Here is a 26,107-nt window from a genome sequence, read left to right on the forward strand (position 1 = left end):
TTGTCTTGGCTATTCCCAAGCCTTCTGATCTGAAGCAAAATACTTGGCATCTCTATAGATTTTGTTTTCCTTTCTGCAAAATGAGCATATGAACACCTATCTTACACAGTTGCTGTGAGCGTTAAGTAAGATAATGCACATAGGCAGCCTAGCACAGTGCCTGGCAGATAGTACTTTAAAAATGTTCGTTGCTAATATTTGGTTAGCATCATCATCATCCCTAAGATTCTTACCTACTTTACCTCTACCAGTTCCAACTGAATCATTCCCATCAACAGGCCCCTCATCATAACTGCTTACTCATGCCCTTCTTTTCCTCCTCTCAGCTCAACTTTCTGCCCCACTACAAACTCTGGCTGGTGGAGAGTCCATAAAGCCCACAGGCAAGCCCTCTGGGAAGGCGGTTACCTCATCCAGGCTGTTCTGCTGGCAGGGGAAGGAGAAGGTGAAACCCAGAGGCAGGGACACGCCCTTCATGCCCATGTACTCAAGGAAGTCGGCGATGCACTGGACGATGTGGTCAAAGAGCTGCAGGGAGAAGACAGGCTCTGAGGGAGGGGCCCTGGCCAGGGCAGGCTGCCCCCAGCAGCTCCTCTCAGGAGAAATGCAAGCTCAGGCACTAACATGAGTGAAGACAAGGCCAGGGCCCTGGCCCACCTAGCCTTCCCTGGGACCATGGCTGAGCAGAGAAAGCACTGTCCTCCAGGGTGAGAAGTGAATGTCTGCTGGGGTCCCCTCCCAGAAGCCACCTTGACTCACCTCATCCCCTGTGCCATGCATGACCTCCTGTGGGATAGAGTAGATCTTGTTGTGCATCTCCACTCCGCGCCTCTTCCCATTCCTCACACGCACCAGCAGGACCCGGAAATTGGTACCCCCAAGGTCCAAGGCCAGGAAGTCACCTTTCTCTGCAAAATAAACCCGGGAAGATGATGCACTGGGGCACAGCAGAGGGTGACAGTCTAAAGCACTTTCCCCTAATGGGGAGCTCTCCTGGCAGCCCCTCAACACCCTCAGGGATGATGGACTGTGTGCTCCACCTAACAGGAAAGAAAAGTAAGACCCCTGAGGGCCAGAGCCATGCTGTCTCCTTAGCAGTCCTCAGATGAGTTCAGGTGGGTCCCAGAGGTCACAATGAGCTCTGCAGGAAACCAGAAATTGTGATACAGTATACTCAAAAATATCTAAACTTGTCATTTGTGCTAAATCAAAGGCCACCTTATGTTAGCTTCTAGAATAGAGTAAAAAATAGCAGAGTTCAACTCTTTAAAGGAAATTGAAGGGAAATCTTTTCACATGAGAAAACCCTCCTTTGTTGGGCAATCATAAGGTGCTACGTGCCTCAAACATACTCCTCACGCAGCCCTCAGGCAGCCATGAGAAAGAGGCACTGCATTTCCCTCTGATGGAGGAGGGAGACCTGGCTGACCTAGGCTGAGTCACTCGCTCAGGCCCACAGAGTCAGAAGAGGGTAGAGCAGGGACCAAGGTCCAGTCTTGGCCCAACTGCTATGCTGGCTTACTCAACGTCAGTTCTCTCCGAATTGGGAAAAGATCTCCATTTCTTAATTTGTAAGACCTAAACCACAGGTCAGCAATCTTTTTCTACAAAGGGTTGGGCAGTAAACATTTCAGGTCTTGTGAGCCACAGTCCCTGCTGCAACCACACAACTTTGTCATGGTGGTGCAGAGCAGCCATAAATAATATGTGGACAAATGGGCATGGCTGTGTATTAGGAAAACTTTATTTAAAAAAATAGGCAGTGGGCCAGATGTAGCTCATGGGCGTTAGTTTGCCAACCCCTGACCTAGGATTTAGAAGAACTGGCCCTGGAACCAAAAACTCCTGGGTTTGAATCCCAGCTCTGCCATTTTCTAGCTGTGTGAACTTGGGCAGGTTTCTTAATTTTTCAGTGTCTCAGTTTTGTGCCAAGCATATTAGTTTGTTAACAAAATTAATTACTAATTGTTAACCGTTAAAAATTAAGTTTATATGTGTAAAGCGCTTACAGAAGTGTCTGACACATAGTAAGCATTCAGTAAGTGTTTATCATTATTACTATTCAGTTTGTAGCAGGGGAATGCCTTGCCTGAGCTTACTGAACACTAGAATCGCCTAGTGCTAGAGCTGAAGAAACATGTTCTGGTCCAAATATCCAACGCCATGGCTAAGGGAGTCCTCCTGGGCATCAACACCATGAAACAGGCCCAGCACCGCGAGCTGGGAGGCAGCCTGCCACATACCTGTGCCATCAGGGGTGGCACACACGTAGGTGGGCAGCATCTTGACGGGGGCAATGGCGTGGGTCTCCTTGCTCAGACCTCGCTCCATTTCTACCTTCATCCTCTTCTTAACCTCCAGCAGCTGCTCACGGTTCAGCTTCAGAGACTCCAGGGTATTCTGGCGGGCTCTGTGTTGGTCAGCCAGCCGGTAGGCCACTGCCGTCACCATGGCTGCCCCCTTGCCACTGCCATCCTCGGAACGCAGGAAACGGACGTCGCAGTCGGGCACCAGGCGCCGAACCGTCTTGTGAAGACGCTTGGCGAAACTGCAGTCACCAAGACAGGGTAAGACATGGGTGTCCGCGGTTAGGGTCAATGGTGCAAAGGGCTCACCGCCTCAGCTCAAAGGCCGGGAGGCATCTGCAGGAGCAGATGCCACCCTGATCATCCTCTCCCCACTCTCCCAAGTCAGGGTCATCACCGTGTTAATTAAAGCTCAGCTATGCAACTGTGACCGCCCTGGCTGGGTGAAGGGAAGGACTGTTGTAGGAAGTCACTACCCACCTCACACAATCACAGTAAGTAATGTAGTAAGACCCTGTATCTCAGGCCGAACCCTTCCGAATCAGAATCTGCCTCTTAACAAGATCCTCAGGTGATTCATGTGCACTAGACTAGAAAACCAGGGAATGCTAGGCCTGAGACCTTCTGCATCAACCAGTTAATGAAGGCCCGTTGACCTGGCGCTCCTATTAGATAAAAATGATTAGATAATGAGTAAGTACAATAGAGAGATGGCCAGGTCCCAACTGCAATTTGAATATCTTGGACCCAAGGGATCCAAACATGGAGGGAAAGGCAGGATGAATTCAATACCCAGATCAGCCAGAGAGGCTGAACTAGGGTGTCCCCTGGCAGAAGACACAGTACCCGCAGAGCCCACCCAGAATCATGAGAGAGTCAAAGAAACAAGTATAGAGAAACCCTAACTCCTAAACAGGAGGGTGGCAGAAAGAGCACTCCCCCTCCCCCGCCCCCCACCGCCAGCCAGGGGGGCCCTGGATAGAGCTGCAGTCATCAAGAGCCTTCAGAGATGGCTTGAACCCTTGCCAGGGACATACCTTCCTGATCCTCACATGCCCAGCTGGGAGCTAATTCTACAGAGCTCCTCAACTCCGCGTCCCTCCCCACTGTGCCAGAATGCAAACCAGAGTTGGCTGGGCAGTCACTAGGGTCTCTCTCAGGCCTGTCAGTGGTCTCCAAGTGCTCTGGGGGCCCTGTCACTATGGGTCCCAGCACGCTGACTCACTGAGGGTGCTTCTTGTAGACAGAACCATCAACCCCAATGGTGGAGCGCAGCCTCTCCTCGCCCTTGTTCTCCTTGATGCGCCGCAGCACGGCTGCCAGGGTGGCTGCACACAGGCTGGCTGAGCGTGTGGACACGATCTGGCACACCCGGTGAGTGGCCACGCAGTCCTCCTGCGTCGGGTCTATGCCCAGCCGCACTAGCACCTCACGGGCCTTCCGGATGCCATCCTTCTCCCTAGGAAACAGAAGGACAGTGTGTGGGCATGTGTCCAACCCACTGTGGCCAGGGGGAGGGAGTATGTCAGCTGACAAGGAAACCGTTCAGCTCCAGCCAATACCATCTCCCAGTGAGGGTAGAGAAAGGGGAAAACACAACAGAGCCAACATGAGGCTCATCTCACACACACACGTACACACACACACACACCACACACATACTGCTCAAGTGCCCCTTTTTCCCACTGAGAAAAAGTAATATTTTTTATGGGTATATGATGTAAGGACAAGGCCTTGCTCTCATGGCTTCACACATCAAGGGGTGTGTGTGTGTGTGTGTGTGTGTGTGTGTGTGTGTGTGTGTGTGAGTGCATGCTGTGTTTGCTTATCTAGGGGTAGACGGAACAGTGTCCCGCGGTGGAGCCCACCCCATTTTCTCTCTGTGAAGCACTCAGCTCATTGCCTTTCACGAGGGAGCAGGCACTGCTCTAATCTATGCGAGAGACTGTGCTAGAGTCTGCTGCAGTGAGCAGCACTCTCCTCAGGGAAACTAAGTGCCTCACCAGTATACATCCTTCCATCCCCTCAGGGCTTAACAAGCAGGCACAATCCGCTCAAGAGTTTCCATCTGAAGGTATAGGAAACTGTTTCACTGCTCCCTTTAGCACCCAAATCCCCACTTCTCCATCATTTGGTCCCTGAAACGACAGGCCCAGCTCAAGCAACAAGTGGAAGTCTCTAGAACAGGAAAGTAGACCCAACTCTTTGGATACTGTTAACTGAAAAAACAAAAATCAGGCCACCCTCACTCCCACCCATGTCGCTCTGGGAAATGCAGGCCTCAGATCTACCTATTGGAACTAAATGGGTAAATTTTAAAGCCATGCAGGGCTCTAAACAGGGACCTCTCCTTCTGTTATGAAGAAGGTGTCAAGAGAGAGCCTTTTTGGAGAATCACCAACAGAGAAATAAATGTCAGAGCTTCTGAAGGGAAAGAAAGTAGATGCATATGAGTCATCAGGGGGCTCCCTGGGAGCCTCCAGCATTCAGCCCGGCCCGACCCCCACCCATGCAACACCATGAGCCACTTAGGTAGTGCACAAGAGTGGAGACTATCTGGAAAGTGAAGTCAAGCTATAGGCCCGCCATGGCCCATGTTGAGCAAGGCCCTCCTGCTGTCCAAATCTGAAGGGTCAAGGGTCAGTGCCCCTTCCTCATTCCCCAACAGCCTATCCACTCTTCTGGGGATCCAGTGAACAGAGAGAGAAGGACCAGGAAGCTTACCCTTCAATATCTGAAACGTCTTTGGTCTCAAAGTGGCCAGTGGCGAGGAGCCCTGGGCTGAGCTTCCCCCCAAAAAGCAGCTCCTCCTTGGCCATCTTCACCAGGATAAGTCTCACCAGTTCACCCATATACATCCCACTGATCATCTTCTCAAATCTGCAGGGAGATACAGACCAAACAATAAGTACATGTAAGCAGAGGCACAATGACATGTTAACTTGATGGCGCTGCTAGAAGTAAGATGTGCAGACAGGTGACAGCTCAGGGGAGGCTGCAGGATCTGGGACATCTGGGCCATCTCTATAGGCCAGGGGGGCCTTGAACTATGGAGGAAAAAGGCCTTTAGCAGCCAAACTAAACATCCAGGGGATGTGCGACATATTCTGGGACAGACTGAATTTTAGATAAAGTAAGTTACATGCAGTAAAAGTGACTTTACATTTTTTTTTTCTCTAGCCAGGAAATACTTTTCTAAGATGAAACTTTATATAGAACCTCAATATTTATACACAAGAGGAAAAAAAGGTCAATAGATTAAATCAGGGGTGCAGGTCCAGCAACTCAACATCTCATACTGTCTTCCTTTTGCAAGATCATTTGTGGATTTCTGGAAAACAACCCACAACCCCAGGGGTGGGGTGATGGGCAGGTTGAGCCAGATTAGGAGCTTTAAATGTCAGATGGTCTGGGAATCTTGGAGTGGGACATTTTGGAAGTTTCTGAGCAGGGAGGGGACCAGATAAACGCATGTTTTAGAAAGGCAGAGGCCCGCCCCCAAGCAATCGGCTAACATTTTTTCAACACTAGGTGATGCTGTTTTCTTTAGAAGCCAGTCTTTCCAGCTCAAATTGTGTCAGAGAAACTGAAGCTTCACCATTCTTTGTGGCAAAGAAGGCCCTTCCTTGGCATCTAATGATCCGGAGCCCAGAGAGGTGGCCCCCAGGGCCAGCGGACACTAACTAAGCTGGGCTCTAGTGAGGAAACCCAGAGCAAGAGTGTGGAAGGGACTCTGAAGTCACCTGGTACAACCCACAAGAGAGGGAGCCCGGCCCTCAGGAAGTGACTGGCTGAAGACCCAGGACAAGGTACTACAGCAGAACTGGATCTAAGTGCAGAGCTCACAACATTGTTTGAGCAGAGGGTTCAAGCACCAGCACAGGCACACTGCCTGGGGAGGCAGCCTGGCTCTAACACTAAGGACCTCGTGTGTCTGTCTGCCTCGACACCTTTTCCAAAATAGCTAGGAGATAGAGATATGGGAGGGGTCCAGTGGGGCTCCGAAGTGTGAGTGATTTATAAGAGCTTTCACTCCAGGGGCGCCTGGGTGGCGCAGTCGGTTAAGCGTCCGACTTCAGCCAGGTCACGATCTCGCGGTCCGTGAGTTCGAGCCCCGCGTCAGGCTCTGGGCTAATGGCTCGGAGTCTGGAGCCTGTTTCTGATTCTGTGTCTCCCTCTCTCTCTGCCCCTCCCCCGTTCATGCTCTGTCTCTCTCTGTCCCAAAAATAAATAAAAAAACGTTGAAAAAAATTAAAAAAAAAAAAAAGCTTTCACTCCAGCTTTTTAAAAACACTTTGTTTCAGTCAACATTTAGAAAAATATTTGTTTAGGGGTGCCAGGGTGGCTCAGTCGGTTAAACACCCGACTTCAGCTCCGGTCATGATCTCACGATTTGTGGGTTTGAACCCCAGGTCGGCTCTGTGCTGACAGCTCAGACCCTGGAGCCTGCTTCGGATTCTGTGTCTCCCTCTCTCTCTGCCCCTCCCTCACTTGTGCGTGCACACGCACTCTCTCTCTCAAAAGTAAATAAACTTTAAAAAAAAAGAAAAAGATTTGTTTAGAAACACATAAAGAGTGAGAAAAGTTCCTACTGGAGCCCAATAATGACCTCAGGGCTACCTTAGCTGACATTCTGGTATCTTAGCCCAACCTTTGATTTGTCTAAGTCTGAGCCAGTGGTGTGCTCCCAAGGCTGGGCTGGCAATTCTGTCTTCTGACACTTTAAAGGGCATATGGCTCCTCAGAATGGCTTGGGTGTGCCTTGTTCTTAGAGGCAGACATTGAATAAATGACTTTTGGGTCCATAAATTTTCACCGGCCATGGCAGACACAGCCAGTGTGTGCCTATGAAAATTGCAAGTAAGTGGACTCATGCTTGGATACATGGGAGAAGCTTATGAGTTAAATAAACCACGCTTTGAAGAAGTAAGGACTCTCCCTGTAAAGAAAAAGGGTCCCCGTTGCCGAGCTGGCTTATAGAATTGGGCTTTCCTCCCCAAGCAGAGATCTATGCCAGCGGCTTTCCTGCAATAGTCATAGCAACATAGCATAGACCAGAGGGGGCCTGAATTGCTCAAAACATTTTGTAATTGCCTTCGGAGTTTACAGCAATCCCTGTTTCAAGATTGCTAATAGGGGACATTGGGCCAATGTTGGTGTAATAATGAGAGTGAAATATTTCGTAACAGTCAAAAGAAACTAAAAATCAAGTCTAGCCAGGCTGGAGAGTATAACACTCAGGGTGCAAAATGTTGGAGGCCCTCCTGGTCCTGTCCACCCAAGAATGCCTGCTGGGCCACAGGTCTAGGAAGCGGCCAAGGAGGCTCCTTAGCTGGCTTTTCCACAGGCCTTGGGTTTGCCTAGAGCTGGGACCGGAGACCCTAGGTCTCCGTGGGCCCCAGCTCAGCCCGCAGGCAACTCTATCATATGTCTGAGTTCAGAGCCTCAGCCAGTATTGAGGAGACGACCGTCTGGCCTCTTACTCTGGGCAATGGCAGAGGTGGAAGCTACGACAACAGCATTCAGAGACCCTCCCCCTGGCCACCTCAACATGACTTTTCTTCTGTGACTCACAGACTGTTTCTATGGACAACTTACAAATTTAAGGTGGCAGAAAGAAGAGCAGGGCCAACACTTAGAAAAGGACCTTCTAAAATGAAAGCTCTAAAGGATGTAGACAAATTATTACCTACACTCTGGTTTGTCTGCTTGTTTTATCTGTTTTAGAGCCCTCTCAGCAATTTATAGTCACAATGCTTGTGATGAGCACACCATTCCCATAACCAGTGGCTGCCCCGGCAACCTTTTGGGGATATAAGACTAAAGCAAAAGTGAGAACCACCCCCACCCCAGCCCTGACCGGCTCCCACCTCAGCTCCTGGGCCCACACACCCCCCACAAGCCCGCCACACACAAGGGGTGCTGCTCACAGTTGCTTCCCAGGGTTCAGGGAGCCCATGTCGATCTCCTGATCAAACTCAGTGCGGAAGTCATCAAGTGTGCCGTCGTCCCCAAAGGCCCCCCACTCCATGTTGATACACATCCGCCCCTCGTCGCCCTCCACCATGTCAATGTGGCGCATCTCTTCCATGTAGCAGGCATTGCTGCCCGTGCCTGGCCAAAACAAGGGACTGCTCAGCACCCACCTACACCAGCCTCTCTCCAGCCCCCAGCTCCCTCTTACTCCCCCATCTTGAGACCACCTAGGGTGGTTGGGATTCCCCAGTGCAGGCTCCAGGAGTATCCCAACATGGTCCAGTCCACAACCACCTCCAACCCACAAATCCTGGCTCAGCCCTCCAAAGTGACTGTACCATTCTCTTCTAATATGAATTACAAAGAGTCATGCAGGCCATGGAGCCCTCCTCCCTTTCCAGCCCCCACACCCATTGTTCACTCACCCACAATGAGACCAATCTCACAATTCTGGTCATCATAACCACAGGTCATCATGGTCCCAACTGTGTCATTCACCACGGCCACAATATCAATATCAAAGTCCTACAGGGATAAAAGCGGAGCTCTGACCTTCACCATCACAAAAAGGTTACAATTGTGAAGATGGAGATAAAGAGCAGCAAGGCACAGAGCTCAAGTGCATTAGGGCTGCCTCCTCACTGACCCTACTTGAAGCCAAAGAAGGTTGGAGCTGGGAATTGGGCTCAGATGCAGTCTGACAGCAGCAACTTACTCCCCACCCTGCATGTCCTCACCATGGAAGCCACCGCCCTGCAGTCTAGTTTACAGACACCACTGCACTCACAAGAGCCCACTTTGTCATTGTTGTCCCCTTCCCCTTCTCTTTCTTCTTTTCTCTCTCTCCCTCCCTCCCTCCCTCCTAACTTCTGTGACCAGGCCTTTATCTTGTTCTCTCTCTGCCCCATTCCATCCTAATGCCAACATCATCCCAACCTTCTTACTTGAAAATGATATTCAAGTCTTCTTCAGGTTAAAGACTGAAGGGTTTTTCCTGTACTGAGGCTAAGATTATTTATCCATCGTGATAATCTGAAGACCCAGAAGCATCTGATTATATGTAAGATTATCAGTGTGGCAATCATTTTGCAGTATATGGATGCCAAATCATTATGAGGCATGTCTTAAATTTAGCTGTATGTAAACTTATATCTCAATAAAACTGGAAAAAAATTAAATCTTATTAGGTAAACCTAGCAGAGAAGGAAGAGAAAACCTCTCCTTAAGAACCACAAAAAGGTTCTCATGCTGATTTGGGAACAGACTAGGAAAGATTTCAGAGTGGACCCATAAGAATGTAAAGAGCCTCCAGACACCAAGCTCCTGCCTCCCCAACTCACCCCTCTCCTCTGGATGGCCTTCCGGATCAGAGTAACCACGTCTTTGCCTTCCACGCCACTGGACTTGAACCCCTTGGTCCAGGAGACCAGGAAACTCTGGAAAAGGACCAAGGAATGAACACTGACCACTCTACTCAAACAGCCATTAGTGAGTGGAGACCTCTGCCATGGAGCTAAGCTAAACTACAACCGTGCTTAAATATTTGTACTGCTTCCTGACTAGCCTAGGAAAAAGAAACTGGGGCCTCATCAAAGACCCAGAAAGAAGATTAAATGAATGATTCCTTCATGACCTACTGCCCCCAAGAACTGAAAAGAACAGGCTATAGAAATGCCAAAATAAGATACTCTCATCATTAATTCCCCAGGCATCTTTCTTCCAAGGATCTTTATTATGATACTCTCAATCAAAGGAGTTCCTAATTTCTCATTCCTGTTTCCCTACAAGGGATAAAGATAATGTATTTCATATTGTTCTTTGAGGGAAGAGTGATAAAGACCCTCCCCCCCCCGCACTTCTGATACTTCACCATCCCCCCCAGACCTACATACACTCACCCAGAAGGACAGAACTCTTAATACTCAAACCTCATCCAAACAACCATCAGAGCCGCCTCTAAAACCACAGCGGCAACTGGCTCAAAGTTCATCCCAGACCTCCCAGCCCAATGAATGAAGCAACAAGGGTCTAAAGAACTCATCTTACCTCATCTAGCTTCGTTTGGACACAGGGGAATGAGAAAGTAAAACCCAAGGGGAGCTTCTTGTCTTTGATTTGTAGCTTATCCATGAAGTTAGCCAGGCATTCAGCAATGTGGTCAAACAGCTAAGGGCACACAACACAAGAAGATGAGAAGGGAGGGAGAATAACATGGAGATTAAAAGCATACATACACATTGGGCTCGGCAAGGAACTAGCTGAATGTGTTCAAGATACGTATCCCTTCTGAAGTCTTAATTTGCTCACCTATAGAATGAGGGTGACAACTGTACCTGCCCTCAGAGTTACCACAGGGATTAAATGAGTCACACATATAAGGACTTCACAGCAGTTAGTGCTGATTAAATGCTGTCTTCCACTCAAACTATTTATCCAAACCACTGTCAAAATAACCCTGTGAGGCAGGGGAAATCATAGCTAAAGCTAGTCAGAAAGTCATCACATACCCTGGGAACAGAACATCCTTTGGTGGCTCTGCCAGAACACTCCTTGTCATGGGTGCACAGCTGACTGTCTCAGAAAGGACAGCCCATCCCACTGCCAAGAAGTATTCTAGCATCCCTGTCTCTTGTGACTGGGGAGGGAATGGGACATTCTCTGGTTGGCATTCATAGAATGAACTTAACAAAATAATAATAATAATAATAATAATAATAATAATAACAACAACAATAACCCATATTTTTCTTCCATTCTAGAAAAGTAATTTCCTAGGAACATTTCAAAGAAGCATCTTTGTTTTTTAACTTCAAAATGAAAAACCCAGTAAGTCCACGAAGAGCACTGAAGAATGTATAGGGTTTTATGGATGGACAGCCTCACAACTGTGACCATGCCAAGCAGGACCCACAGCTTCTAAGAAAAAGCTGTATTTACAATTATCCAGGCTTTCGCTCAGTCCCAAGGCCCATAGCCCCATAGCTTCCTTCTTGCCCACTCAGCATCCTCAAAGAGAGGCAGTGACTCCCTCCAGATGCTTAGAGGCTGAGGCCAGGGGCACTCTGGTACAAAAAGTAAGCAGAGGCCAAAGAGACTAAATAGGTGCCATGGGCCAGGTTGACCAGATGGCAAAATCTAAAAGCCAAGGGGGATGGATGAAAATATACCTTTTCCTTTCTAGACAGAAGCAAGGAAGATCCCACTAAACCAGAGGTTCCCAAAATGTGGTCCTAGACCAGCAACAACACCACCATCATACTATAAATGTAAATTCTGAAGCCCAAACCTAAACCTACTGAATCAAAAACTGCAGGGGTGAGGCTCTCCAGGTAATCCTGAAGCAGGTTTGAGAACCACTGCCCTAAACCCCAAAAAGTATTTGCATTTACAAAGGAATTAAGAGGTTGCAGGTGGCAGGGTAGGCTGAGAGGCCCACTGGCTCCCCAGATGTCTGGGGTATGCTCAGTGGGAGTGATCCAGGAAGACAAGGCCAATCCCATCTAGAAGGTGGCCAGCTCTAACAATGTCCTGCATTGATCCTGCCCCTCTGTCTAATCACATGCAAAATTAACCTCAGCTGATGCTGAAACTCTCAATCTCCAAACCGAAACATTCTCAAGAGCAAAAAGATTGGGCAATGACAAAGCTCTCTCATGAAGAGGATCACCAATGCACAAGTGCTAATTACCTTGAGCAAAAGCCAAGTATTTTAATATGACATAGGGTTTTTAGATAGATACTCAACAAGTTCTGATTTTCTGTTGGGAAGTTGATCAGAGACAAAATTTACAAATCACCAATTCCCAGCACCTTCTTCCTGGTACTCTAGTCATCAGAGATGAAGGGAGGGGGAGCTTTAGAAGGGGGGAAAAGCAAAATGGCTTCCCTCATCCAGCCCTGATCCACTGCTCCCTTTCCAACTGTGTTGCCAACAAGGAAAGGCAGTGAAGAGGCACTAAATTATATGCTGCCTGATATAGTAGCCACTAGCCACCTGTTATCTTAATCACTTAAAATGTTAAAAAATTTAATAGTTACTTCTTGAGTCACAACACTAGCCATATTTCAAGTGCTCAATGCCACTGGTAACTAGCTAGTGGCTGCGATATTGCACAGGGCAGATACAGAACAGTTGTACCATTGCAAAAAGTTCTACTAGACAGTACTTGGTTAAGCAAGAAAGAGCAGACCATCAGCTTCCTTAATTGGAAGACTATCTCCTTTTCTATTAGCTGATGATCTAAGGATAAGATACTGGGAGAAAGAGCTAATACCTTCCTGCCATAAAAAGTCTCAAAGGGCATCATTTCATAAGGTTAGAATGGTTTCCTTTTCCTTATTGGTCTGAGAATCTGTTCACTCCCCTTCCCATAAGATACACTTTAAAAATCTAGAGTGACCACTATTACAATTTGCAATTCACTGCTCTCAAGTGCAAGTTCATGTGCCTGAAGACAGATTTTATCCAGGAACCTGCCCTGTCCAGGTTCACAGATCCTCAGAAACCTTTGCAAGTTTAGGGTTTGGTGATTTGGTCTTGATTTTAATGAAACTTTATGTTTAAAATCCATTTGCTCTCCTCCCAATTAAAAGACTGATACCTACCATCCAAAAAAAAAAAAGGAAAAGGAAAATATAGGGAGGAAAAAAAGCACCAGCAATTCCACCACTAAAATATCCACTATAAATTTCATTCCAATCTTCTTACCAACTGGTTTCTGCTTTAGGCATATAGTATTCTTTCCCTTCCTTAGGGTGAAATAAACACCTATATTTTTTTCTAATTTTCTTAGGTTTCATTTTTATTTAGCACTTTTCCATTTATTCAAAACTTTTAAAATATCACAATAGCTTTATGTTTCTGCCCGGTGGATCTCAGATTTTTTTTTTTTTTTCAAAAAATTTTTTTTTCAAAAAAAATTTTTTTTTTCAAATTTTTTTTTTTTCAAATTTTTTCAAATGTTTAATAAACATTGTCTGTATGTCCTGGAGCTATGTGAGAGCTCAAATCTCAGTCTCAAGGACTTTGCCTCCCTAGTCCAACCCCAGCATTAAAACAAGGAAAGCAGATTTACCCTCAGAGCTGTACCCAGGGACAAATAAAGAGTCTAAAAGTATCTCCCCCACATGATCTACTTGTGGTCTGAAATTTCCTTCTGAGGAGGTGGCCCAGTGTGGTGAGAACCATACACTAGGCCCCACCTCTTCTAAACTCTAAGGCCTAAGAAAAGGTGACCACACTGGAAGGGCATCTTATTGGATTTCATTTCCTCCATTCACTCTTTCATTGCGTACACGCTGGGTAGAAAATACAACAGGAATAACCACCGCTCAAGCTGAGAGTGATCCCTATAGCAGTGCTATCATCCAAGAATGTCTTCAGTGATTGGACTGAGAGAAGCTGAAGAAGGAGCAGGAAGAACACCCCAAGGAAGGTTCTTGCAGAGCAGCTGAAAGGGGAGATCAGGTTCCCTGGACACCCAAGAGCAGAGAATAATGCTGGACCCGTGGCTGATACCCACCACCTGGCCAGATACTTCTGGTGTGGTGGCAGTGAGAGTCCCCTCTGTAGAAGGGATCCCCTGGGGGAACTCTTGGGAGGGACAGCCCCCAAAGGGCCTGCCCCACAAGATTTCTTGTCTGTAGGATCACCAGCCCCTCCAGGGGGCACCTCCTACTCTGGAAGTAGGGCAGGTAGTCGGGATCTAGGACCACCATGTTGCCTAATTCCAGGAAGCACCACTCACATGGACCACATCGTGTGGCCTACCAAGTGGACAGAGCCCCCTAGAGCTGTGCAGATGCAGGTTCTAATGTCATCAATCGGACTTTGTGTTGTGCCTCTGGCCCCAACCACCCCTATGATCTAAAGCCAAGTCTTTCACTCAATCTTTTAAAACGCAATTCCACATCTATAAAGCAGATAACATGAACACTCGGCCTCACAGGGCCAGCATGAGGACAAAAGGAGGAAATGCATACAAAAAGCTTTTGCTCAGCCTGACACACAATGGGTCATCATGTGTCAGCTCCTCCTCCTCCTCCTGACAGTCACTCATCCACTTCAACCCACTTATGACCTTCTGTGAGGGGTGGGGTGTGTGACCTGGTGGTCCAGCTGTGCTGTAAGCCCCGGAGGGGAGAGGCCAGGACTTTAATTCCCAGCAAGGATCACTGCCCAATGCATAGTAGAAGCTCAATATATGTTTGGAGACTATCACAGTGGCAATTCCATCCTTGCTCCTTTTTTTCTGGCTGTTACTGAGAGGATTCTTTCTTGGATTTCACATTTCTTCTGCATTCACTCCTTTGATTGTTTAGATGCTCTAGAAGCCACAAAGATATGGGGATGACCAAGCAGGATTTGGGGCAATATGGAAGCACACGGTGTCCACTGCAGTGCCAGGTGGGACAGACACCCTAAAGCTAGATTTTGATGCTTTCTCAATAGGCTTCCATCCCTGTGTGCAAAACTTCTTCTGTTTTAGACAGTCAAGAAGAGAAAGAGCAAATAACCACAAAGGTAAAGGGCCAACTTCCATTTTCATGTGATGCTATGGTAGCAAGTATACACCAAAGAGGGCTGCAGAATGACCACAGTGGCAGGTGGCGGTGTCAAACCACAACTGTGTCTTCTGACTTGCTATTCAGCAGCACCACTGCCAATCACAGGCGTCCGGCAGCGTGGACCCAGCGTCCTGACAGCAGACTTTCATTGGTAACCAGCCCACGCAAGCAGACCTCAAAAGACATGGCAAATCAAAACACCACCTGCTATAGTACATCTGGACCCCGGGGCCTCATTCACATGTTCCCTGCTCTCTGGCCCGCATGCACCTCTCCTGATGGAGGCGCCCCACTCAACCTCCAGGCATAGAAAGGGATCACCAGGCAGACATACGCCAGGAAACCTGAACCTTAGTCAGGGTCTCCTTCCCCCAGACAGAGGAAGAATAGGGTCTGCTCCCGTGGGGCCCAGAGTCCCAGTGGCTGCTCTGAGAGAAGGGTCATACCTGGGTGCCGCTGCCTCGCATGAGGTCCTCAGGGATGGCATAGATCTGGTTCTCCATCTCGACCTTCTGGAGCCCATTGTCTGTTACTCTTACACGAAGCACACGGAAGTTGGTCCCCCCAAGGTCCAGAGCCAGAAACTCTCCATGTTCTATAGAGAGAGGAACGGCCACTATTAGTTTAGGAAAGACAAGATCTTCACAGAGACCAAGACTCAAAACCCATGAGTCCCTCCATAAACACTGGTCATCTCCCAGTGATGGAGTGGCCAAGGGGTCTTACTTTTTTCCATAAACAATTATGATGAGCTGATTCTTTTTCTTAATGCACCTTTATATTATTTTTAGAATTCACACAATGAGGGGTGCCTGGGTGGATCAGTCGGTTAGGTGTCTGACTTCGGCTCAAGTTGGGATCTCAAGGTTCGAGAGTTAGAGTTCAAGCGCCGCATCAGGCTCCATGTTGACAGCTCAGAGCCTGGACCCTGCTTGGATTCTGTGTCTCCCTTTCTCTCTGAGCCTCCTCCACTTGCACTCTGTCTCTCTCTCTCTCTCTCTCAAAAATAAAATAAACATTAAAAAATAAAAAATAAAAATTCACACAATGACACAGCCTCACATCCAATGATAGGGTACCCACTCCCTCACAAGAGCTAACTATTTCCCAGGGACTTTCAGCCAAGTCCCCATCAAGCTCAAGGGGCCCATCAAGCTCTGTACCAGGAGTCCACGCCTCAGTTTTGCTCTTCGTGCCCCAGGACACCCAGCACACTGCTATAGGCCTATGGGCCCCTGGGTCTTCAGCCAAATTGTGGTCCCCATACAAAATTTACTTTTTAATGTTTGAATACAATGATAGTAATATCCTATGGCAGGATAAGAGGGTCATGTGATGACGCGAATGAGATCCAATGGCTATAAATTAAGAGGCCTAGCAAACCAGCCAATCAGGTGCCCCCCAAAAAGATCCCAGGCTTATTAGAATGTGAGAGAATGCTGACCCAAGGATATGTAAGACAAGAGTCAGTCCACTCAGCTGATCCACGCAGGCAGGCTACAGAGCGGGGATAAAGGGGGGACAGGGAGACTCCACAAACACAAGTGGGTCAAGATCTTCAGGTGTCACCAGGAAGGCACAGTCCCTCCTCCCCAGGAAACGAGCAGTGTCGACAGGAAACATCCAGATTCCAGACAATAATACAGCTGGTTGCAGGGACACGCTCCATTGTATGGCACAGAACAAAAGTGCTGAAGAGGCGCGGAGGCCAGAGCCAGGGCTGGGGGCTGGCGGGGCAGGCAAGGGCTGGGGGAGGTGGGCTCACTCCCTCAGCAGCCTCCCCCACAAGCAGTGGCTCCACCAGTCTTCCACTGCCCTGCCCCACACCTTCTCGAAGGAAACAGAATTATTTCCTGGGGAATTCACTTATTGGCATGTTTGTCAACACTCAGCCCATTTCCAGGTGGGTGACAGCCACTTAAGTACAGCAGAATGGATTGGGAGGGGCAGGGAAAAGCTCTGACTGAATGAGCCAACATGGATCCATTCTGTGCCCAGGCCCTCTCAGCAGCAATAACTGTTTGGCCCTGAGAAAAGCTACTTCTGCCCGGCTCCCTGAGGGCACAACCCACAGCCCAAGAGCACACAACTGTGGTCTGGGAGTAGCAACATACAGAGCCTGGCTCTGGAGCCCACGTTACCTGTGTTAGAACTCTGGCCATGTTGGCCATGGCAAGTCCCTGAGCTTCAACTGCCTCATCTCTGAAATGGGAACATCATAGTTCAGGTGGTTGTTATGAGGGGAAAAACTAGACACTGTGCCTTAAACACCCAGCACAGTGCCGAGAACTTAGGACACACTCCATAAGTACTAGAAACTTTCCATCCAGGCCTCCACACACTGCCCAACCCCCACACTGGCATCCCCCAGGCCCACTGTTAGGGCTGCCTCTCAGACTGAAAAGCAAAATCACCCTCACCAGCGGGGACAAGAAGGAACCTGTCCAAGAAAAGCCATTGGAACCTGCCCCAGTGACTTCAGCATTCCTCCTCTGGGGCGCTACTTTTCAGTCCCCTCTCTGGCATCTGGAGAGCCTCCCAACCCCACCAGCTACAGCTGTTAAATAGCTGGGGCAACATCAACCCCACCTGGGGTGACTCTGCCCCTCTCGTGGCCATGGGCGACTTTTCCAGGCACTCCAGTTCTGAGCCTCCCCTGGTAGTGGGAACCCAGCCAGACTGCAGGAAAAGCTATGTGGTGGTTGTCATGGGGGATGAAAAGGAAAATCAAAGATGAACTGCCTGCATCAGCACTCTGTAGCCTAGGATGCATGCAATGCGCTGAATCGGCGACCACGGGGGTCATGATTCAAGGCCAGCCCAGCCTCCGTTCCCAGGAAGGAATGTCATCCCTTGCTTTCTTTTCAGACTCTGCCGGAACAGGCATTCCTCTGCATCCCTCCTCCCCGGCACCCCTTCTGCAAACACATGCGATCACAACTACCACAGCCAAGGACTGTACTCCTTCCAGGGTCTAATGTCTCTGAGGCAGACCCAGCACCAGGACTCCTGGAGCTAAATCCTAAGGTGACCTCATGGGACAGTGGATAGACCCTTCCTAGTGCTCACCCCACACCATGCATGACAGGCCCCCACAGAGCAGTGGTGAAGGGCTGGGCCTTCAGAGATGGGCAGACAGGCTTTGTTTTGAATTCCAGCTCAGCTTCCTCACTACCTATGTGGCCTCTGAGCATGTCACCTCACCTACAGAACATGGCCCCTAATGCTGACTTCTCCCAGGGGTCGTGAGGCGGACATGAAATAGTAAAACCTACTATTTATTTTCATCAATAAAACTACTGTTCTATTCTTTCGTTGATTATGTAGTTCTTCTCAGGCCCTCCAATCCCTACCTACACCTACTCAAGTGGCTCAAGTCCCACCTCCACCGTGAACCTTCTAGGTCATTCCAGAAGCCGAGAGCAGACAGAGGAGTGTATGATGGAGCATGAAGGAGCATCACATCTATGGGCCTGGGACTGTCAGACTAGACAGGGTGGGGGTGGGAGCAAGGCTCTAGGGCCAGAAAACATGCCCACAGTAGGTTTCTTAAAGTGCACAGCCATGTGACAGAGGACCCAATAAGGTCCAGAGAAATCATTCTGCTGAATTATAGCTGGTAACATATTTGAGGCAACATATTAAGAAAACATCTCCTATTGCACTTACTCGTTGATGGTTCATTTGTTAAACAAAATGTCTGAATACCAACCGGTTTATACATGAGACCATCAGGTCAGAGGTAAGGTTTCTATCATTGTTGAGCATGCTGTTATGTCTAGAAAGCAATTTAACTTTCCAAAAATAATAAAATATGAACATCTGATTTTTTTTCTAAAAAAGCCCAAACAGTACAAAAGTGGGAAAAACAAAAAGCAAATCTCTTTTCTTCTCCAAATAATCACTATTAATATTTCTTGGGTGTCCTTAGGTACATTTATTTTATAAAGACAGTGGAGGCTGTTAACAGACACATTCAAAGAAAGGGGTTGGAATTGCTGGTTCTAAGGATGTTGTGTTTTTAATTTGGAAGACATTGCCTACAAGTTCATGCCTAAAAGTTCTCAACAATTTCCACACAAACCAACAGCTAAGTTTTGTTCTCACCAGGGTCTCATGTTATGTGGCAATTAATCTTTGCCAACTTCTTTGGTCTAAGTGGTATCTCCTTTTTTAAACTTGGTTTCCTTCTTTTGTGTAAGGTTACACTTTTTGAATTGTTAACTGGCCTTTGGAATTCCTTGTTCTGTGAACTTTCTAGTCACATCTTTTGCCTTTTTTTAAAATACATTCGTTATTTTCTTAATAGCCTAAAAGAGCTCTTTGCATATTAAAGAAAATAGTTTTTTGGTTGTATATTTATAATTATTTTTTCCAGTTGGATATCTGTCTTTTCATTTTATTTGTGGCATTTTTGGCATGCAGAAACTTTTTAATTTTTATGTTGTCAAAGTATTTGTGGTTTCTGGGTTTTAGGTTTTGTCCATAGAAATTCTGAAGATTACAGTAGTGGCCCTCCCTTTCTAACACCCCCCAACTCCTTCCTCCTAAATGTGGCCACCACCGCTGCTAAAATAAAGGAAGTGAAGTTCCACTTGAGGTTTATTTGAAAGATCAAATTAATCTTCTGTATTTCGTTGTTGTTGTTGTTGTTGTTGTTGTTGTTGTTGTTGTTGTTGTTGAAGCTCCCCCACCCCATCCGTCACTCACAGTAGGCACATTGCTAGGGGCACCCAGCTGCTCGCCACATGGCCACCATTTTCCCTTGGCCACCATTTTCGTGTAAATTGGCCCAGGTGGGAGACCCCCCTTCATAAAATTCAGCTGTGGAGAATGTGGGCATTGATCCCGCTACTTCTCACATGCTAAGCAAGCACTCTACCATTTGAGCTAATTTCTCAGCTCCCGCTCTATTTTTTTTAAGGCGATTTTATAGCAAAATGAAGACAGAACCCCGTCTTCATCTCTCTTGTCCCTGGGACAGAGTTCAGACTTCATCATTGGCATCTGGATGACTGTGGTAATGAAACAATGGAAAGGCAGAGGCAGGTATAAGGGAGATTGAGTTGACTGAGAGCCCAACACGTAGGTGTTTTTAATGGAAGATAAACTAACATTTGTTAAGTGATGGTCACTTTGTTTATAAGCATTAGCTCATTAATTACCTCAGCAACCCTATGGGGCATTAAAATCCCAGTTTTCCTGATGAAAAAACCAAGACTCAGGTCAAGTAACTGAAACCAAGATTCATATAATTCAGGTCTGGTTCTCTAGCAAAGTTTCTATTGTGATGAGCAAGGAGGTTCCTTCATGGGAAAGTTGTCAATCCTCAAATAAGGAATTCTTCTTTAATAATGCCAAAAGTATATAATGCCAGAGGTCACCAGCAACCTCCAAGCTGGCCTGGGTGTCAGAGGAAGTGATACTGTAGTTCATAAATTGAGTCATTTGATTAAGGTCACGCAGGGATAAATGACTGCTGGGTCCATCTGACCTCAGAGCCCGTGCCTATCCCACTGCACCATACCCATGTCTCTCGTTCCTGGAAGCCGAGGAGGACCTGGCACAGAATCCAGGATGAGGCAAATAAGCCTCAGAAAGCCTGAAAAAGAAAGCAAAGACACCCTAATCTTTTATCAGTGACTACAGTCCATCTCCACCCCCCACCCCCAGGCCTACTGGATGACCAAGTGCTCTCAGACTTGAATGGGAGCTGGCAGACACATCCTCTGGCCAGAGGTGAAGCGTCCTTCTCCCCCAGGAGCCCAGAACCTTCCAAAGCTTGTTGATGCAGGCTTTTTTGTAGCCACAAATTGCTGGCATCTTAGACAATCACATAGAAACTCTGTTCCCACCAGGCCCTCTCTGCTGAAGGTCCTTCTAATTAAAAGCGTTCCCCTCCAAAACCAGACAAGAGAAGAGATACCAACCCTCTTCTGAAAGAAAACAAGGACTCAAAGAAGCGCTGCTGGCACACAGTGAAGAGGAACTGGCGACAGGGGCATTAAGTCACACCACCCTCCAATCCCCATCAAATTGCCCAACAGTTAAGATCCGAGGTGTTCTGTCTGGCAGAGTGTGTTTGCTGACTCATTTCCCATCCTGGACTATCATTCTGCCCACTTGCAGTGAGGCTCTTATCAAATACATAAGGTCAGCAAGATAAAAGGGTTTCAATTTCTCCTGGGAACTCACCTGTCTCAGGGAAAGGCTGAGGAAAACTAAAATGGCATTAGACTGGCCACCTGAACGTGACGTGACAGTCCCCATCAGGTTGGTGGATCAGACACCAGAATGCGTCGAAGCAGGCCATAACTCCCTCATTGTTAACAACACACAAATACGTGGCCTGTACCTGGCAATGTCCACACAATTTTTGAGGAACGAAAGGCAAGGGCCAACTGAATTTTCCAACAGGATCTATTTTCAATCATTAAGTACTTGCCACTAATTAAAATAGCTCCACCACCTGTTCCTCCCAGCAGCACTTGCAGCACTGCGCCCACCAGTGCTCTAACAGTGACTTGCAAACAGCTTTGGTTTGGTTTTGTCTTTTGAAGAAACAGTGACCTTCGTCAAAGGCAACCACATTCGTTTAGAAGGGACAGTGCCCTGCAGGGTTACGGTTGGAGCCAGAGCCCAGTCTCCTCACCCCAGGGCTTTTTCAGAACCACAAGCTCCAGAAGCCTCTTTCTGAACAAGTGGCTTTTATGCAGCGTTCCCAGAGTTCTGGGATCCTTGAAGGTGGTGAAGTCTGGCTTCGGTGGGTCAAGGAAGGCCAATCAAGGTACAACCTCACCTCCCACCTCCTCACTTCCAATTATATCTCTTTCCTCTACTTTCACTGTCTTAGATATGGGGTTCTACATAAGATTTCATTTTGTTTAAGGTTGGGAATGGGGTCCACTACTAAAACCAACATTTTAAAAATCACTATGTTGAGAGTCAAACACTGAAAATCTATTCTAGGCCCTGCCAACAAAGTGCCTCCCAGTCTGCAATTAGCTATTTCAACACTGGGCACTGAACACAACACTCACCGCTTCTCGGCTACCTGGTGCTGTGTGCAACCCAGTACCTGACCAGACGGGGAGAAAGGAAGTAGTTAGATGCACTGTGGCTAGTACATGGTAGGAGCACCAATAAGAAGGAATGAGTGGTTGCTTGGACAAGGACGGCTTCTTGGGAAGCAACACAAGACAGCCAGGTCTGAGAGGATGGGATGAAGTTGCCAGACATGGAAAGGGAGACATACATAAGGGTGTGGAAGTTGATGGTGTGTTCAGGGAATGGCACATCAGGAGTGGTTGCAACGTAGGGATCCTACAGCGTGGCTACATACATGTAGCAAAGGCCAATGCCAAGAACGCCGGATTTTAAGCACAGGGTTAGCTTTGTTTTCAAAAGGTCTTCAGTAGCACTGTGGACGACGGGTCTAGAACCAGAGCTGGTGAGGAGGATGCCACAAGACTCTTGGGCCAAGCAATGATGAAGCCCTGGTTTCCAGGACTATGTACAGTAGTCAACCACCTCTGTTTGCTCAAGATTGACATGGGACTTTCAGTGCTAAAACTGGGAGCGTGCCAAGCACACCAGGATGGCTGGTCACCCCAGGGCCATGTTATATCCAACCATAAGGTCATCCCCTCTTGTCATCTAATGCCAGACACATGCAGCCTTGAACCATGAGGTAGGTCAAAGACTATCCACACTTTCACATCCAGTCCCTGAAATGGCCCTTTCATAATTCAATGCCCCAAAAGGGAGTAGTTCCTGCCTGCCCTGCCATAGCAAGAACACCTCCAGGGGCCCCAGATGACTGCACTGAACATTCAATCTTCTTCCATGGAGTAGCCCTGGGTTGGAGATCCTGTTTATTCTTTAGTTTTCAAGGGCCTGCTAGCATACTGCAATAGACTGCTCTAAGAATGTATGGCATGGTCTCCAACCCAGGTCCTGGATAGGTAATCCAGCAAAACTATCTTTGGCAGACACAGGTTTTGAGGCATGTTATTTCCCATGTACCTGGAACCACCACAGCCACTACCACAACTGGCAGCCTTTTTTTAAGCCCCAAGATCCCTGCTACCCCATTACCATACAATGCTGGACCCCACTCAATAGCTCAGAAATAAAGTAACTCCATGTTATTAAAGGTATCAAATGACGCAGTCAATGCTGGGTCTACAGCAATCAAGGAATGGGGTAATCTGATCTTCTACGCCATTGGTCTTCTGATCATTTAAGCAATAAGATGCCAAATGCCAAAATGTAAAACTGGAGAAAAACAGAGCTGCACCAATTGAAGGAAAGGGGCTGGAGAACATAAACACATTAGGTGCCCCCCAAACCTCCCAGAACACCACCGGAAAGCACCATCCTGGTGTTTTGGTACTCAGGAAACGTTTCTTAAGCTCGAAATATGTTCCAGTCACAGAAGTGTTACATTCACTCCATAGATGTGAAACCACCCTTCAAAGGATTAAAATATGTTTCAATACTTTGTAGGCTCTGAGTGTGTTAAGATTTTCAGGCAGGCAGACCAGGGGTTCAAATCCGGTTTTAACGTATATTAGTCATACAATTCCAAGTAAATTATTAGAAACCTGACACTCGAGTTTCATCATCTGTTAAAATGGAATAGCAATAACCTTCTCTCTAGCCAGCACCACCTCTCCAATCCCCAAGGCACAGGGGTGTGCACATGCACACACACACACACACACACACACACACACAGTTCTGGGCCAAGATTCAATGCAATGAACGTGTGAGGTGTTTGGCACAATGCCGGCCACATGTAAATGTTCAATAAACTCTAGCTACTATATTATATGAAGGCCTCTTATCAGTACAATCTTTGGCTTATTATCATAAAAATCCACTAACTTGTGTTGTGTGCTGGTTGATCTGACTCCACTGCACGCCTGTTGATATACTGCTGAGCAACCAAGATAAGGGCTCCTTTCGGGTTTTAACAGCCTCTGTGCAACCTATCAGCAGCCTAGTTTTTATCATATCATATGCTTGCATTACATGAGTGAGTATCATTCTATAATCATTTCATCTGTGTAAGCCTTACCTCTCCAAGGACGATTTTCACTCTTCAGGGGCAGGGCACAAGGCAGCTTAGCACAGTGCTGCCTCACAGAGGACCAGACTCGGTGGGGACTCTTTGGAGCCAAACTGAAGAGATAGACCTGAGTTACTAGGAGAATGAATGCACTGTGCTAGCAGGGGGTGGAGGGTGAAGGTGGCAGATAAGCATAAAATGCACCGCTTGGGATGTGCCTAAGTACCCAAGCATTGGCACACAGCTGGCTGGCTTAAAATCAAACGCTTCCATTTGCTCCCTATGTGACTTTGGGCAAGTTGGCTAATCAAACAAATCTGGTTTCTTTTTCCATATAATGGGGTTCATAGTGCCTCCCACTGGGTCACTGTCAGAATTAATGGGATTGCTCAAACACAGTGCTTAGCACAGTAGTTGGCATTTAATAAGCCTACAGTTATAATATCACCATCATCATCATCATCATCATCATCATCATCATCCCCTACTCTCCAAGGAGTTCAATCTGGCTAGATAGTAAAGATGTAGTCACCTGTGAAAATAATTAACAATTTAGGGAAGTGGGGAAGTATCAGATGATCAATACAGCAAAGCCTTCAACTCACTCTGCCTTACAAGGCATTTTTATATCTAAACAATCTTGCCTAACAAGAGGGTGATAAAAACACTACAAAGATATTTTATTTCTAAATTGGGACTTGCATCTGAAAAATTCGTAGATTCTCGTGTGGGTTGTACTTGAGCTTCTTATTTTGATGGTACAAAGCCAACCCATATTTATGATGTATTTACAAAGATGCTAGTCCAATTTGCTCTAGAAACTTTTGTTCAGCAACATGAGCTGATGTAAATTATGAACCTAATGGGCACGGAGTGAGGACTACATCTGCTTAAATCTTTAAACCCAAACTCTTCACCTCTGCCATTCACTGGCCATGTGTGACCTTGGCAATCACCAACCTTCTTTTAGCCTCAGTTGCCTTATTTTTAAATTGGAATGTCTCTCTGACAGAGTTTGCATGGAGAATAAAACTGATTATTTATGTGAATAGCGTATCACAGACATTGTGGATACTCATTAAATGGTATCAATTATTCTTACGTTAACTCTTAAGATGGAAATGTCCTCTGAAAGCCACATCCCTGTGATGTATGCAGTAGGCCCCCCGACAGGACTGCGGGTGGGGCTGCACCACAACACAAGCACAGCTGTAGTTTAGGTTAGAGCTGCCTCCAGAGAGGTCAGAGATGATGAGGTCCCTGGCAGATACAAATGAATGCTTTCTTTATTCAATGCTGTACTGCAAAAAACAAAAGGGAGGGGAAGGGTATAAAAAACAAATATTGGTAAGGATAAGGGAAAAGCAGAACTCTCACATTGTTGGTAGGAGTGTAAAATATAAAATGGAATGGGGTTCAACCACTTTGGGGAAGGTCTTGCAGTTTCTTAAATATACACCAAACTTTACGACCCAGAAATCCCACTGCTAGTTTTTGACCTAAGAAAATGAAAACGTGAGTCCACAAAGAGGCTCGTGCAAAAATGTCCACAGCTGCTTTAGTTCTAATAGGCGAAACCTGGAAACAGCCCAGGTGTCCATCAGTATGCATGTCATATAGGATTCCAATCATACCATGAAATCAGCAACCAAAAGGAATGAAATACTGATTTACACAACATGGATAAAGCCGACATTATAATGGATAAATGAAGCCTTGCACAAAGAGTAAATACCAAATGGCTATATTTATGGAGAGTTGTACAACAGGCAAAACTAATACACATGGAAAATTTTAACGTTATTGCTTCTGGGGTCAAGGACAGGGATTGCCTGGGAAGGAACACGAAGAACTTTCTGGGCTGATGCTAATGTCCACTATCTCAGTGGAGGTTGTATTAGATATATACACTGTATTACAAGTATTATGTATTTGTCAACTCATCCGATGATACTTACAATTTGTCATTTCATTGTATGTAAATTTTACATTAAAAACAACAAATATTGAAATCTAGTTAGTAATGTGCATATTGAAGTTTTAGGGTTGAAATAAACTGATTTCTGTCATTTACTTCGCAAATGCATCAAATAAAACAAGAGGGACTGATGGGTTAGGACTGAGGAGTGTGGTAAGGCAAATCTAGTAAAATACCAACATAGAAGAATCTAGATAGTCCGTATAT

At 46.9% G+C, this 26,107-nt stretch overlaps 1 protein-coding gene across 2 annotated transcripts in view; it reads right to left on the reverse strand.

The window, feature by feature from the left end:
• Window positions 1-26,107, reverse strand: part of HK2 (hexokinase 2) — a 62,407-nt gene that overhangs the window by 11,607 nt on the left and 24,693 nt on the right. For both annotated transcript variants that reach the window (XM_058683574.1, XM_058683575.1), the window contains exons 3-12: window positions 15,296-15,444; window positions 10,329-10,448; window positions 9,623-9,718; window positions 8,708-8,807; window positions 8,237-8,420; window positions 5,031-5,186; window positions 3,532-3,765; window positions 2,244-2,548; window positions 760-908; window positions 409-528 (exon numbers count right to left, since the gene is read on the reverse strand). In XM_058683574.1, the coding sequence (XP_058539557.1) occupies window positions 409-528; window positions 760-908; window positions 2,244-2,548; window positions 3,532-3,765; window positions 5,031-5,186; window positions 8,237-8,420; window positions 8,708-8,807; window positions 9,623-9,718; window positions 10,329-10,448; window positions 15,296-15,444 (1,613 nt within the window). The remainder of the gene's footprint in view (window positions 1-408; window positions 529-759; window positions 909-2,243; window positions 2,549-3,531; window positions 3,766-5,030; window positions 5,187-8,236; window positions 8,421-8,707; window positions 8,808-9,622; window positions 9,719-10,328; window positions 10,449-15,295; window positions 15,445-26,107) is intronic.

Source organism: Neofelis nebulosa, chromosome 9 (assembly GCF_028018385.1).
Source record: "Neofelis nebulosa isolate mNeoNeb1 chromosome 9, mNeoNeb1.pri, whole genome shotgun sequence".
Classification (NCBI taxonomy): domain Eukaryota; kingdom Metazoa; phylum Chordata; class Mammalia; order Carnivora; family Felidae; genus Neofelis; species Neofelis nebulosa.